The 14,332-nt window shown below is 40.0% G+C and overlaps 1 protein-coding gene across 4 annotated transcripts in view; it reads right to left on the bottom strand.

Moving 5' to 3' along the window:
• Window positions 1-14,332, bottom strand: part of ASB3 (ankyrin repeat and SOCS box containing 3) — an 82,256-nt gene that overhangs the window by 36,526 nt on the left and 31,398 nt on the right. For all 4 annotated transcript variants that reach the window (XM_075204057.1, XM_075204054.1, XM_075204056.1 and 1 more), the window contains exons 4-5: window positions 11,809-11,921; window positions 11,290-11,422 (exon numbers count right to left, since the gene is read on the bottom strand). In XM_075204057.1, coding sequence (XP_075060158.1) covers window positions 11,290-11,422; window positions 11,809-11,921 — 246 coding nt within the window. The remainder of the gene's footprint in view (window positions 1-11,289; window positions 11,423-11,808; window positions 11,922-14,332) is intronic.

Here is a 14,332-nt window from a genome sequence, read left to right as displayed (position 1 = left end):
TTACACCAACGGGACTGTAATGACATTGTATTCAAATACATATTCTTTGGTCCACCATTTACAGCGATAACAGCTTCCACTCTTCTTGGAAGGCTTTCCACAAAATGTTTGAGTGTTTCTGTGGGAATTTGTGCCCATTCATTCTGTAGAGCATTTATGAGGTCAGGCACTGATGTTTGACGATGGCTCGCAGTCTCCATTCCAGTTCAACCCAAAGGTGTTCAGTGGGGTTGGAGTCATGGCTAGTCAAGTCCTTCCACAGAAAACTCATCAGACCATGTCTTTGTAGTCCTTGCTTTGTGCACTGGGGCACAGTCATGTTGGAATAGATTAGGGCCTTCCCCCAAAATTTGCAAAAAAGTTATAAGCATAGCATTGATCAAAATTACTTGGTATGCTGAAACATTAAGATTGCCCTTCACTGGAGATAAGGGGCCTAGCCCAAACCCTGAAAAACAGCCCCATAACATTATCCCTCCTCCACCAAACTTCACAGTTGGCATAAAACAGTCAGGCTGGCAACGTTCTCCCAGCATCCACCAAACCCAGACTCGCCCATCTGACTGCCAAACAGAAAAGCGTAATTCGTTACACCACAGAACACATTTCCACTGCTCCACAGTCCAGCGTCGATGTGCTTTACGCCACTTCATCCGATGCTTGACATTGGTCTTGGTGATGTGAAGCTTGCATGTAGCTGCTCGGCCATGGAAACCCATTCCAGTAAGGTCCTCACAGTTTTTGTGCTATTAAAGTAATTTTATCATTTTCAAATAAGCATTGCCCAATCAATTGTATGTGTTTCCAAAGCACAAAGTGATTTATTTTAGCAGATGTAAATAGTTCACAATTCAATACATTATTATATTATGATACAGTACAGTACAGCCAATACCAAAAGATAAATACATACCGATGCTATCGCATGCGCTCGCTGCGCTAACCACGGGACCCGATGGACAGTATATCTGTTAGAATACTGTGATCAGTGAAGACTGAGAGCCATGGGGAGTGCAGCGATGATTATATACAGTACAGTGTTACACAGTGAACAATAGAGATTACGTAGATTGTTTCTATAGGTCCAGACGTTGGGTTGGGTCCAGGGTAAACAGGTCATAGGCTGATTCAATCTAAGGAATCCAAAAGTGGGGGTCGTCTCTCCAGGGGGTCTGCTCCTTTCATAGCCAGCATCATACAAAGGTTTATTCCCTAATATCAATAACTAAAGTATGCAATGTGCGATCTCTTCGCCGACTGCACCGGAAAGCTGCTGATGAATAGGGGATCAATATGATATCAGGCATGACACCTTTCCTATAACCTAAACCTTTAATAACACTAAAATGTACATATAATCATATTATATAAACTAATAATAAACCAAATACTATCTGCTCATAAATTACAGTGTAACGGAACCAATATGAATATGAATTATATAGATAACTAAATGTTGTAATGAGTGTGTGTGTATTTTACCGTGCGATCGCACCACGCGCTGTGTTAGGTGACATACGGATCTGTGTTACGTGGCGTACGCATCGCAATAGCACAGCAAAACAATATTAACCAATATACTTTCGTTCATCCAATTATACGACTTCGACAGTGCTTACATTAATACCGGTGGAAGTTCGGAACTTTCAGCTATGGAATCAGCAGAGCATTGGCGATTTTTTACGCACATTGCGCTTTAGCAGTCGTTGACCCCGCTCTGTGATTTTAAGTGGTCCCGAGGAGGGAGTAGGAGGATGGGTCCTGGGTGCCGCCAGATTGGTAATTTTTTTTTTCCCTGGCCATGGCACCCCTGTGACAGCGCCACGGCTCCCAGGGGCTCCCACACTTTGGGGACCACTGGCCTAGACCATCATAAAATATGATGTTGACACTTTTTAGACTGTTTTTAAAGCTTAATAAACTTTATAAAACTAAATAAAGGACCATTTTTGGAAAGTGTAAATCATATTATGTGTCTTTCACAGACTTTTCCCCCCCAGAAGACACAGATCTACATTACCATAAATATTACAGAATCAGAAATGTGCATTCTAAATATGGTGATGTAAATTGTATAATCACTTTGTATGCAAATACAATCGTTAGGAAATAAGTCCCTTAATCTCTGGACTCACCTCGTCTCTCTCTCTCTCGAGCATTTAGTCTTATCTATGTTTGCTTTCAGCCCTGGAATAACGGTGATGTACACCTGGATGGCGGCCAGGCAGTTTTAGTAATGCTGATCGATAAAATACATAGCAATTTCTTGTGTCAACAGAATAAGACTGTGAATGTTCAGTCATGCACAACTTGCCAAAGTGTTTATAGAGAACGAGAGGTTTGGCTTAAGCACAGGGCTGCGTGTCCTTCATGTTATGCCCAATTGTTAATTACACAGGCCAGCTGGTTTTGAAAAATGGGAGCTTATCCCAGCAATGGCAAACATGGCATCAGCATGGACAATATTCAAAGCAATTTAGCTTCCTTATGGTTACATTTTAACCACATTTTGCATGCAGGGGTAATAAATTATACACATGACAGTGTTATAAATCACTCTCATAAGCGCTGCGTTAAAGAAACTTATTAGTAAAATATTCTTTAATGTCCAAACATACGTTGTGTATGGATCTTGCTAATGAATAAAAAAGGTGCTCTTTTTTTCGCCGCAAATTCATACTTGCCCAACTGCAATATATTGAAAGATATATATTCCATATATATATTTATCCCCAAGTGCTTCTAAATATTTACAGCCTGACCTCACTAATGCTCTTGTGGCTGAATGGATGTGAATGAACTTTTGAAAGAGTAGCAACATGCGTTCGAAGCATCGTGGAAGTCAGTGTTTAGGGATTCTTAGCTCCACATTCCTGAGCAACGAGGAACATGCAATTGGCGCCTCTGAAATGACAAAGCAGCTGTAAACAATTTCCGCGGCCACTCCACATTCTTCTCTGCAAGAAGTTCTATTGAACTTTACCTTGCTGGTGTCAGTATTTGGCCTTCCTTTTCCCTACTACAACTGACTAAAATCACCTGTGCCAGGGTGACAGATAAGGCTCAGTGATTAAATGACTGTGGTACGCCTGGTATTTCTCATCCAGATACAAGTGCATCTTTTTCAGCTCTTCAGTAAAAGGTAAGAGCTCAGGCATGTTCCATTTCGACTATCGCTGAGTTTTTAAGGCAGCTGATGAGATCAGCTCCTCCAATCTTACCTCATAGATCTTCCTGAAGTTGAGTGCATTATTGTTATGCAGTTCTACATCATTGCTCGGCATTTCACAACGCTCAAAATCTTTTGCAAGCTATGGCCGAACTTCAGTGCCAGTGCCTACTACATGCAGACATGGAATGGTAAGGTCTTCTATCTTCTCCAAAGGGCATGTAAAAGTGGACTTCCAATTTCTCAACGCTTCTGGTGGATGTACTCATGTTTGCAGACATTAGATCCAATATATTGATCGATAGCATTGTAAAAAGACTACACTGATCAAACCTGTCCTGAGCAATTTGAAGAGAGGAGAAAAGGAGCCGCATCACACACTGATAGGGAAAGGATGAAATATGAAAATATCAAGAATATTCCTCAACTGTATATCGTAGGAGCAAACAGTTTCAAGTTGTATACAAGCCCATGAACCAACCATAATAAAGGGTAAACATAACATTGTCCGCTCACAACTTACTGATAACAGGGAAACCTTGCACAGCAATCTCATGTGGCAGAATTGGTGGCACAGGGAGCGAATTAATCAATCTACCCTCAGGTAATGGTAGTTAAATTTCCATCTATTGAGCACTACATATTTTACAGAATATATAACACCTGCTCCCACGCTTCACCATTAATAGCGAAAAGAAACCCTGGTGCACTGGCCTATTCTACAGTCCAAGAAGCCAACATTTCTAGGATCCCAGTTTATTCACTATTTTCACATTGGTAGGACAATAGATGTCTCTTAAATCGAATAGAATCCCTCCTCCGGATATTGGAAAAAGAGGACAACCATCCTCATTAGTCCAGTTTTATAGGGAACATGACTACCCTTAATTTTCTTTTTTCTGCCTGGAATTTGAACTGATGCCTTTAAAGCATCAACAAAACGCCAGGGTAAAAAGACGTTGTAATTACTGGATTAAGTCCATATATTTTAACATCTTGATTAAGTTTGCAGTGAAGGCCCTGGAGGGTGTTGTTTAGGTGAAGCTCTAGAGGAAAATGCCTCTCCGTTAATTTTTTCAGTCAGCGTGGACTCCAGAAAGATTTTGGGCCTCTGCACATTCAGGAAGACCTACCACCCAAACATTGCTGCTTTGCAGACGGTTTTCCTGGTCATTGGCATTTATTTGCAGTGAGTGACCTGCGGCTGTAATTGCCTGACATTAACTGGCAAAGGTGGATGAGAATCCAGCTTCAGGTCTATGGATGTCTCGGCCTCCGATTGCCTGAATGTCCTGATGCAGCAAAAACACATTCAAATTTCATCTCCTCTATATTGGATGTAAGTGCTGCCTTCTCTCAGTCAGCAGTCGGGAACATCTCATAATCGGAGTGAGAGCAGCCATCTAAGTCTATGCATCATCATCATCATCAATTTATATAGCGCCACTGATTCCGCAGCACTGTACAGAGACCTCACTCACATCAGTCCCTGCCCCATTGGGGCTTACAGTCTAAATTCCCTAACACACAGACACACAGACTATGGTCAATTTTGTTAGCATTATGGATACTCTAAACCCTCACATAATGTTCCTTGAGCCTTCTATTTACTGCAAACACTACATTAATGCACTAAATTCCTGCAAATGAGTACAAATAGGGTAGATTATAATGCTCTAGATTACTGGAATGCAAATGAAGCTAAAAATTGAAGCGATCATTGCAAGACATAAAAATGTAAAATAATTGTTTGAGATGCTACACGGGTCTATAAATACATAAAGAAAATGAATTGTTAGCAATTTCTTTTTTTTTTTCTTATCCAGACAAAAAAATATATAAATCTTTGTTGGAAATTCAATCTTTTGAAGTAACAAATCTATCCATGAATGATATATAGGGCTGACATGACAGAGACCCAGAAGTCGATGTGAAGACACACTAACAAAGCCTAGCTCCCGCCGCAAGCATAGTCATGCAGTCATAGCCGTGCTGTTATTAATGCTGCTCTGTCACAAGTATATAGTAGCTGCAAAACCTCAGGAGACATCTTATGCATAAATAACACTACATGGTGGAGACACCATCTGACTAGCAAAACACCCTCAGCAGCTCGGTATCATCAACAGGTCACCAGACGAGTCATTGGAATAGTTAATCTGCATGAAAACGGACATTGTGCCACGTAATTAACAGGGCCTTGTAAGACTTTCCTGGCTGAAAGAAATAAGGGTAAAAAGAAAAGCTGTGTTCAAAAACTATAACTTCATAATATAAAAGATTTGAAATAGCTATACGAGGACACTTAAGTGATATATTGCACATATTCCATTTAAAGGTAATTTACCGGTTATAAAATAATGCATGGCAGACAAGGCTGTTAGTTCTACAAAGTTATCTTACAGGGGAGTCAGCACCCTCAGTGTTCTGTTTCATCCAAGGATGTTTCCAGAGATGTACAATTGTTGGCTTATTAGGAGATCTCATTGGTTAGAATGAACACAAGAGAAATTTTGCCTGTAGACTTTTTACTGAGTTCTGAGTGTTGATTGTTATGAGTTTTATCCTGTGAGCAGAGGTTAGCTAGAGAGGCAAAGAATCCCACCTGGGTATCCCTTGTGCCCAGGGTCAGACTGGCCTGCCGGGGAGGTATTCCCCGGTAGGCCCCAACGCCTGATAACTCTGCCCCCTTTGTTGGTGGGGATGCAGGTACTTTTAAAAAATAAATATAAAAAATACTTACCTCCTTCCTGTTCCGTTCGCATTGAATGTCGGGCGTGACATCATCGGGTGGGGGGGGGCACAGAATGATGAAGAAGGGGGACAGAAAGGCACATAGTGATGAAGGAGGGCAGAAAGGCCCACAGTGATGAAGAAGGGGGGGCAGAGTGATGAAGAGGGGTGGGGCAGAAAGACACACAGTGATGAAAAAGGGGGGGACAGAAAGGCACATAGTGATGAAAAAGGGGGGGGGCAGAAAGGCACATAGTGATGAAAAAGGGGGGGGCAGAAAGGCACATAGTGATGAAAAAGGGGGGGGGGGGACACCAGAAAGGCACATAGTGATGAAAAGGGGGGGGGGCAGAAAGGCACATAGTGATGAAGAAAGGGGGGCAGAAAGGCACATAGTGATGAAGAAGGGGGGGCAGAAAGGCACATAGTGACGAAGATGGGAGGGCCAAAGTGCACATAGTGATGAAGACGGGGGGGGGGGGGCAAAAGGCCCATAGTGATGAAGAAGGGGGGAAGGCACGGTTTGATGAAGAGGGGGGGCAGATAGGCACACAGTGATGAAGGAAGGGGAGAGCAGCAATGCACAGTGTGAAGGGGGTCAGGTGAAGGGGGAAAAGCAGCATGGAGGGTGCAGTGTGATCATAAGGAGGCACAGTGTGGTGATCATAAGGGGGCACAGCATGGTGATGATGAAGGGGCACAGTAATGCGTGTGTGATGGCACATGGGGCTTGTGGCAATGTAGTGTGTGTGTCATGGCACAGGTGGCAATGTAATGTGTGTGTGGTAGGTGGTGGCTAATCAATGGGTGCTCTTTTGTTTGTTGGGTGATGGTAGAGCAATTTAATTTAATAGTGGGGATTATTAATTTAAGATGGGGTGGTTTAGGGGCTATTAATTCAAATGTGGGGGTGAGTTTGGGGAGAATGAGGTCTATTTATTAAATGTGAATATGATATATTTAATGGCAAGTAATGATTGCGGGAAATAGGTATATTTATTAAATGTAAATACTATTAATTTATTGCTGGGGCTGTTTGGAGGGAGGGAAAGTTTATTTATTAAATGGGAAAACTATTACTTTAATGTTGGGTTTGGCTGGAGAGATATAGATCTATTTATTAAATGGGAATACTATTATTTTAATGTTTGGGCTTGTGGAAGGCCAAATTATTAATCACAGTTGTTATTGATTTAACCCTGGGGCTGGTTGGTATTTTCTAAATGTGCCCATTTCTTTTTCCAATTAGGGTCCCCAACATTCCAGGATCCAGACAAGCCGCATTAAAGAAATCAGCAGCCACAGGTGGTGAAAGCGACAAGAACAGGTAGGAGAGATCAGGACAGTCTGCCAACTGTTCTGATTCTAGTGGGACAATCCCGATTTTTGGTGACTGTTCTGGCCAATCTAAGGGGCAGGCCAAGACTGTGTAATCTTTATATACACACTGCATTCTTATATACTACACTATGGTGCTAGCTGTGCTTCGTGGGCTTGCCACAGCCCCTCTAGTAGTTTGGTTATGCCTCTCCCCTGTGGGGGAAGACAAAAGCTCAGATAAAGCGCAAGAGGTAATGTGCTGACTGCTATCCTTACCATCATTCTCACTATAAAGTTAAATAAACTGTTACACACAACAATGGCTGACAGCCTTGTTTACTGCTTCATTTGACTACACCATGATGTTATGCTTGGAACAATGGCACTGCTTCCCATGAAACCATACATAGTGCTGGGAACTGCTGGTAAGAACATCAACCGTTTACGTGTAACGCACCACAAAACTCTATGGCGTCGGCCAGTCATAGTTACAAGGCATGAAAAAATTACTTTGCACATAAAGAGAAAACAAATAGAGATTAGGTTGACAAAGGAGGTGCGGACATGAGGCAAAGGGTAGAGAGAGCCTTGCTCACAAGGGTGAGGGCAATGCAGAAGCAATAGAAGCTACTGGAACAGGAGTGACCATGGGACTGAAGCTGGTAAATCATGAAGAAGGAGTAGTATGAGGTGGGGATAGGATAGGCTACAGTGCAGAGGTGGGTCTTGAGAGAGCACTTAAAAAGATTGAAGGTTTAAGTCTGGCAGAGTAGGGAGTTCATAACTGGGGTCTAGCATAGGAAAGGCAGGAACAAGAGGTGATTACCAGACAGGACCAGAGGCTTAGGTCAGTGGCAGATTGCAGAGTGAGAGTGAATTTATCTTGTGGTCAGAGATAGAGGATGAAAAGTTTGAATTTAATTCTGTAGAAAACAGGGAGTCAGTGTCCAGGGATTAGCAGAGTAGTGTAGCGGATGTGGAGCGAGAGAGTGGAAGATTAGTCTCACAGTAACATTTAGGACAGATTATAGAGAGCAAAGACAGATAAGAGGAAGGCCAGATAGTAGGAGGTTGCAGTAGTCAAAACGTGAGATAATGAGAGAATGAATAAAGGTTTTAATAACGTCCTGAGCAAGACAGTGGAGTGTTCTGGCAATGTTTTGAAGGATGAAGCGACAAGACAGTGCAAGGGACTGGATGTGTGGAGTGACGCTGAGGGTTGCATCAAGGTTGACACCAAGGCAGGGGGCTTGGGAAATGGGGCAAATAATGATATTGTCAGCCATGAGGGAGACTGGAGGAGGACACTAGGCTCCTGGTGAGGCATGGAGGGCTTCTTCAATAATAACACTGTTTGTAATATAGTTGTGCAACAAATAACTTTTCATTCCGCCATCAGACGGCTGCTTCAAGAGATGCACATCTTTTCTTACACAAGGTTTTCCTAGCAAGATAAGATTGGGGTTGAAGGTTTATGCATCAAGAAGAAACATTTTGAGTCTTTTAAATCTGAGCTTAAGGAACATTCATTTGAAGCTGGTTTCATCACTGGGATCTGCAGGATGCCTTCACTCAAAGAAATACTTGTCCCATTATGCTTTACTCCACTGAATGCAGCTTCTCTGCTCCGCCAGCTCAAGCAGGCAACTATCAAGGGGCAGGCACAGACCATTGTTCTGGCTTTTCTGAAGGCAGCAAAGACTTGTTTGAGATCAAGTTCTGGGAACCTTTTAACAGCAATATCAGGCTTTAAAAAAACTGAGTATTTAATAAATTAAAAATATATATATAAAATAAGGCTCTCTGTCCATATAATTAATTGGATTTTTACAGAAAAATAAAGTGAACATTACATATAAAATAGCCATTTCCCTTTCTTTGCCTTGTCTGATAATGTAAGTTATAACCTAGCATGATGGCACAATATGACACGCAATAGACAGCAAAAAGACAACCTGTACAGGCAAACAATAGTGGTGGTGCAAAGGTTCGGAATAAATGAAAACAAAAATAAAGAAACTTTAAATATGATGCTTACAGTGGATCTATGTATTTAATCAAAGCCATAAAAGATAAATGGCAGCAAGCAGCTAGCAGCTGTGAAAACAAGCAAGCCATTTGTGTGGAAGAAGAGGTACATTAATGATGCATGACAGAGCCTGAAATATTCATACTGGGGGGCGTGTGGTAAATAGCTATGATGGGCTAAGGAAACTTCTCAAATAGGGACACTTGTGTCACTGCAATATCCTGCTACCGACATAAAACTAAGCACATTGATGCATAAGAATTTGTTATAATCTGTTATAAAGATTATATTGTATAGCATGCTTAAAATGCCAAACAGGTATGAGGCTCTTTTATGCTGCTGAGGTAAGCCGTTGTTTTCTCCATGGCACAAGTGCACCGCAAAACACTCAGAAATGTGATACATTTTGCAGGTCACTACAAAGCAGCGATATCCATGAGGCACATGGCACATTTGGAGGGGTGCGCCCTTTAAGTTCACTTGCTAGGAACTAGTGACATCACTGGGGATACTTATTGCCTTGTTATTGCCATTAGCTACCAGTAAATTGATGCTGCTCTCTCATAAATGCCAGTGATGTTCAACATATGGCCCTCCAAGCTTTCGGATAAACTCCATACACTCTATTGTATGACATCTTTATTAGTATTAAATTCTTGCGATTATGTGATGCTGTCAGAGTGGTTGCGTCATTTGACTTGTTATGTGATGCAATCTCCCTTCACAAATTAATGATTATTATTCAACACCAGTGTATATTTTAATCATTTGTATTGTTTTTATCTATGGATGTTATTAAAATTAACATGCCGATTTGAGTTCTACTATTAAGATGTATTCACTAAAAAGCCAAGTAGTGTGGCCAGGGCAGAAGTCACTTACACGAGCAGCTCAGGAGTAGAACACAAGAAAAAAAGTGACATTGGGATTACATGTTTGATAACCTAGTCAAGAAGTGATATTCTCTTAGTTCTTTATATTGAATTAAAAATAATGTAAGTGAACAATTGAAACTAAATGAGTTGTTCGGGTGGTTATGGGTTGGGGAGATATACAGTGGATAAAATGGAAAATGGTTCCTAAACCAAAGATGATATTTAAGGGGAAACTATAATGAAAATGCAAAACATCTTTCCCTCTATTTTATGGCCATAGAATTGTTGTATTTTATGACCATGGAACTGTTGTGTGAGCAGCTCAACTGTGTCCCTGCAAGTGCCTTCCCCAGCAGTCACGTCTGTCCTTGATGCATCGTGATTCATTATTGCATGTAAGCTACAAACATACAATACATTTTAATTGGTCAATTGTATTATACATTCTCCAGTGTGTGGCCTAAATAAGCAACATTTAGGCCACACACTGGCTCTCTTGACTCTCATGGGCACGTGCATGAGGTAATGTGTCTACACTAAAATAGTACAGCTGCATGTGCAGCCAATTGCATTCAAACCCTACTGGAACATCTGATATGGTCTGTACAATATGACCATCTGTGTGTATGGCAAATTACTCACAGATCAACATGTGAGACCAGCAGTAGGTCTAGCTCAATTTAACTAAGCAACAGTAACACAATAAGCCAATGAATGAGAGCACAGTACACCACCTATGTTTAGTGACCACACATTGAGACTACAGGGGGAAAAGCTACAGTGATAACACCTGCAGCTCAAAAAACAAACAAACAATAACTTAGTATAATCTCTGTAATATACTACAAAATGTTTTCTACCCAATGACAACTATGTCCTCATTAATGTATAAAGTTTACACATAAAAATAAAGTGAACACAAAGTTGAGGGCAATGTAAGTTTAAAGACAATTAAATGGTCTAAAAACACAACATATACAAAGGAAATGTGTATCACATTCACAGCTAACCACTGATACTTCAGCACAACCCTTTGTTCTAAATTTGTAATTAACCTATTTCACTTCTATAAAATAAAATGTACTAACATTGCAGATTCCTCCTAAAGCGTTCAATATAAAGATGAAAATATGCACATAGAGCCTTTTACACAATATACTCACCGCGAGATAACATGCTCAAACTCTCATACTTTCCATACTGTGCTGCAATAAATAAAGGTGTAATGCCAAAGTCATCTTCACACTCCTGGTCCACGCCATTTTCGAGAAGCAATTGTATGAGGTCAGTGCGTTCCTGGGAACAGAGGGCCAGTTCAAACTTATAGCAGCATATAAAAAAAAATCACAACTGCATGTAGAAAATTATAAAGATAACATAACACCTAAGACCTAAAACACAAGTTGGTTTATACAAATACCATTCACATATATCAGTTTATCAGTTGGAAAATATTTTAGATAAGGTTATGATCTGCGGGAAATTTATTTCTACAGACTTCTTGTCAATAATTCCATTGAAGGACACAGCAGCCTTCCTATCAGAGAATGGCTTCGTAGTAAACGTATAATGGACTGGCAAAGTATACATGCTATTATATTTATATATTACAACAGACGTTGTTTGTGAATGTTGTCTATTAGCTGCTAACATGCATCCAGTCACTGCGATCTGCAGCTTACCATAAGTGAAGCTTGATGTAAGGGATTCCATCCTGAACAAGAATGTGGGCCATTAATATTTGCTTTAAATTTCAGCAGCAGTCTGACAACATCCTCACATCCATTTTCTACAGCTGGAGTACAAAAAAAGAAGAAAGACTGCATTACGTAATAAGATCTTGGTACATATAAATTAAAGCTCTTTCATTTTTCATTTATTTTGCATTCTGGAGTGAAATTCTCACAAACCCAAAATCGTCCACATTTTTTACTTTACCATATGAGCCAAAAGAAAAGAAAAAATAGTTTTGAAAGGAATATATGCACAATAAATAAAAGGGGAAATTGACACCCAACAACGCTGAAAGCAGTTTTAAACAAGAGGTCATTATGTGGGCTGCACAATTTGCTAGAAACATTATTATTGAGGCATGAGGCAATTTGCACATTTTGGGGTATATTTACTAAACTGCGGGTTTGAAAAAGTGGAGATGTTGCCTATAGCAACCAATCAGATTCTAGTTATCATTTATTTAGTACATTCTACAAATGATAGCTAGAATCTGATTGGTTGCTATAGGCAACATCTCCAATTTTTCAAACCCACAGTTTAGTAAATATACCCCTTTGTCTCTAGGTCCTATTTTTAGGCTCCACTCTTATCCCACAAATATGGCTGCCTCCACTGGCTGCAGAAGACAGTGTCACTTTTATATAGTCTATAATTGTAGAAATATATACATTTTTTAATGTTACTACGTGGGTACAATATGTATTTCAGATAAGATTCCTTTAATGGAATCTAATGAATTCCTTTTATTTCACTCTAAATGTGAATTCTACTTAATGCCTTCCCTTCACAATAATGGTAATTTGGTCTCTTCCCTCGAGTACCCACTATCTGCTGTATTTAGCAGGATCTTGCTCTTATATATAACTGGGACCTCTTACGTTCACCGTCGGCATTGCTCGAAGGTGAAGACCAAGACAACTGCTCTTAAGCTTTCAAATAAAGACACTTTCTCTCTCCTGCTATAGGGAGAGTCCAGCAGCACGGACAGAGACCCTGGCTATATATAAGTGCCAGGACATTGAAAGTCCCAGAGATGAACCCCAAAGTACTATTATTAGGAAGGGATTTAGTGCAGTTTATATTTCAAGTGGAAAATCCCTTTAAGGTTTTAAAGATACTTCTGCAGGAAACTTTGAAATGGAAAACAAAATGAATAGGTGTCAACAATAGAACAACAGAAACTCAATGCCTGTCACTCTTGCATTTTTAGAAGCTAGTGAAATTTGATCTACTCAGAATGTGAAATATCCCAAGTCAAACTGTTTTGTTTTATTTTGTTTTTGTTGTTAGTGATGCAAACATATAATAATATCTAAAAAAGGGTAAAATATGACCTATTAACAGGCTTTAAACCTGCATAATAACAGGGACACCTATACAGCCATCATAAATACATAGGCGAAAGGCCATTTGCTGCACACAGAATTGCAGTGTGCACACTTACTGGGTAAATAAAAAGCCAGGTTAGTTGATAGTAGCAATAACTTAAGGAAATATGAGGACCCCTGGTCTAAAAAGAAGTAAAATTTGTCCTCTAATTACTACAATTGCAGGGAATTGTTGTGATTTGTAAGTACTAACCCCAAATATCCCAAACTTGAAGAATATTAATCTCCTTGTAACGCTAGAACGAATTGCATGCCGTAAAGGCGACCTCTGCAAAGTAATCTAAAACGGCTAAAAAAAAACACTCCCACTGTGATGGCACGGTATATATAACACCAGTCCCTAAATAATGCTTACAGTTTTATTTGCTACAAATATGCCATGGAGGTCTGAGGTACAATATGTGTTCCATAGGAATGTGCATGACAAGATTTATAGTCCTCTAAAGATAATTAGAGAGGAAATCTTCTTTAGTAGCAGACAAAACAGAGAATTAATCAGATACATGTAGGCTATGTTAGATGATATTTGGATGGCAAGCACATGCTTTGGTTGAATTAAGGTTGTGATTCATAACATGTTGAACACTATGATTAAATTTGGTAAAATAATGATAATACAAGATTGTTTAACCATTTCTTAACAATGAAAATAAACAAGATTGAACATATTATTTGCAAGCCATTTTTATGAGATGTTACAAGATCTTTTGAACGGCCCAATAAATATATTCTGACCAAACAAGACACAGTCAATCTCAAATCAATATCCAACAGTAAATTTATTTTCAATGATACCAAAGTAAATGAAAAGACTCCAGACTTTGTCAACATATAAAATATAGCCTTAGACAGGGCTACAGAAAACTTAACAGTGCTGAAACAAGACCACCCCCAAAGCTCAGCGGAGAAAGTCTGGTCATTACTACAGATGTGAATAAAACCTGGGAGTTTGGGGGGAAAAAAAGCAAGACTATCTACAATATTGGTTCAGACAATGATTACATTTGTGTACACAGATGATGGGTAGTACAGCACAACTCTTAAGGAGTAAAAGCCACTCTGTCACCAGGGGGCACTGCCACTT

This window comes from Mixophyes fleayi, chromosome 3 (assembly GCF_038048845.1).
Source record: "Mixophyes fleayi isolate aMixFle1 chromosome 3, aMixFle1.hap1, whole genome shotgun sequence".
NCBI lineage: Eukaryota > Metazoa > Chordata > Amphibia > Anura > Limnodynastidae > Mixophyes > Mixophyes fleayi.
This window is presented reverse-complemented; position numbering and strand designations above follow the sequence as displayed.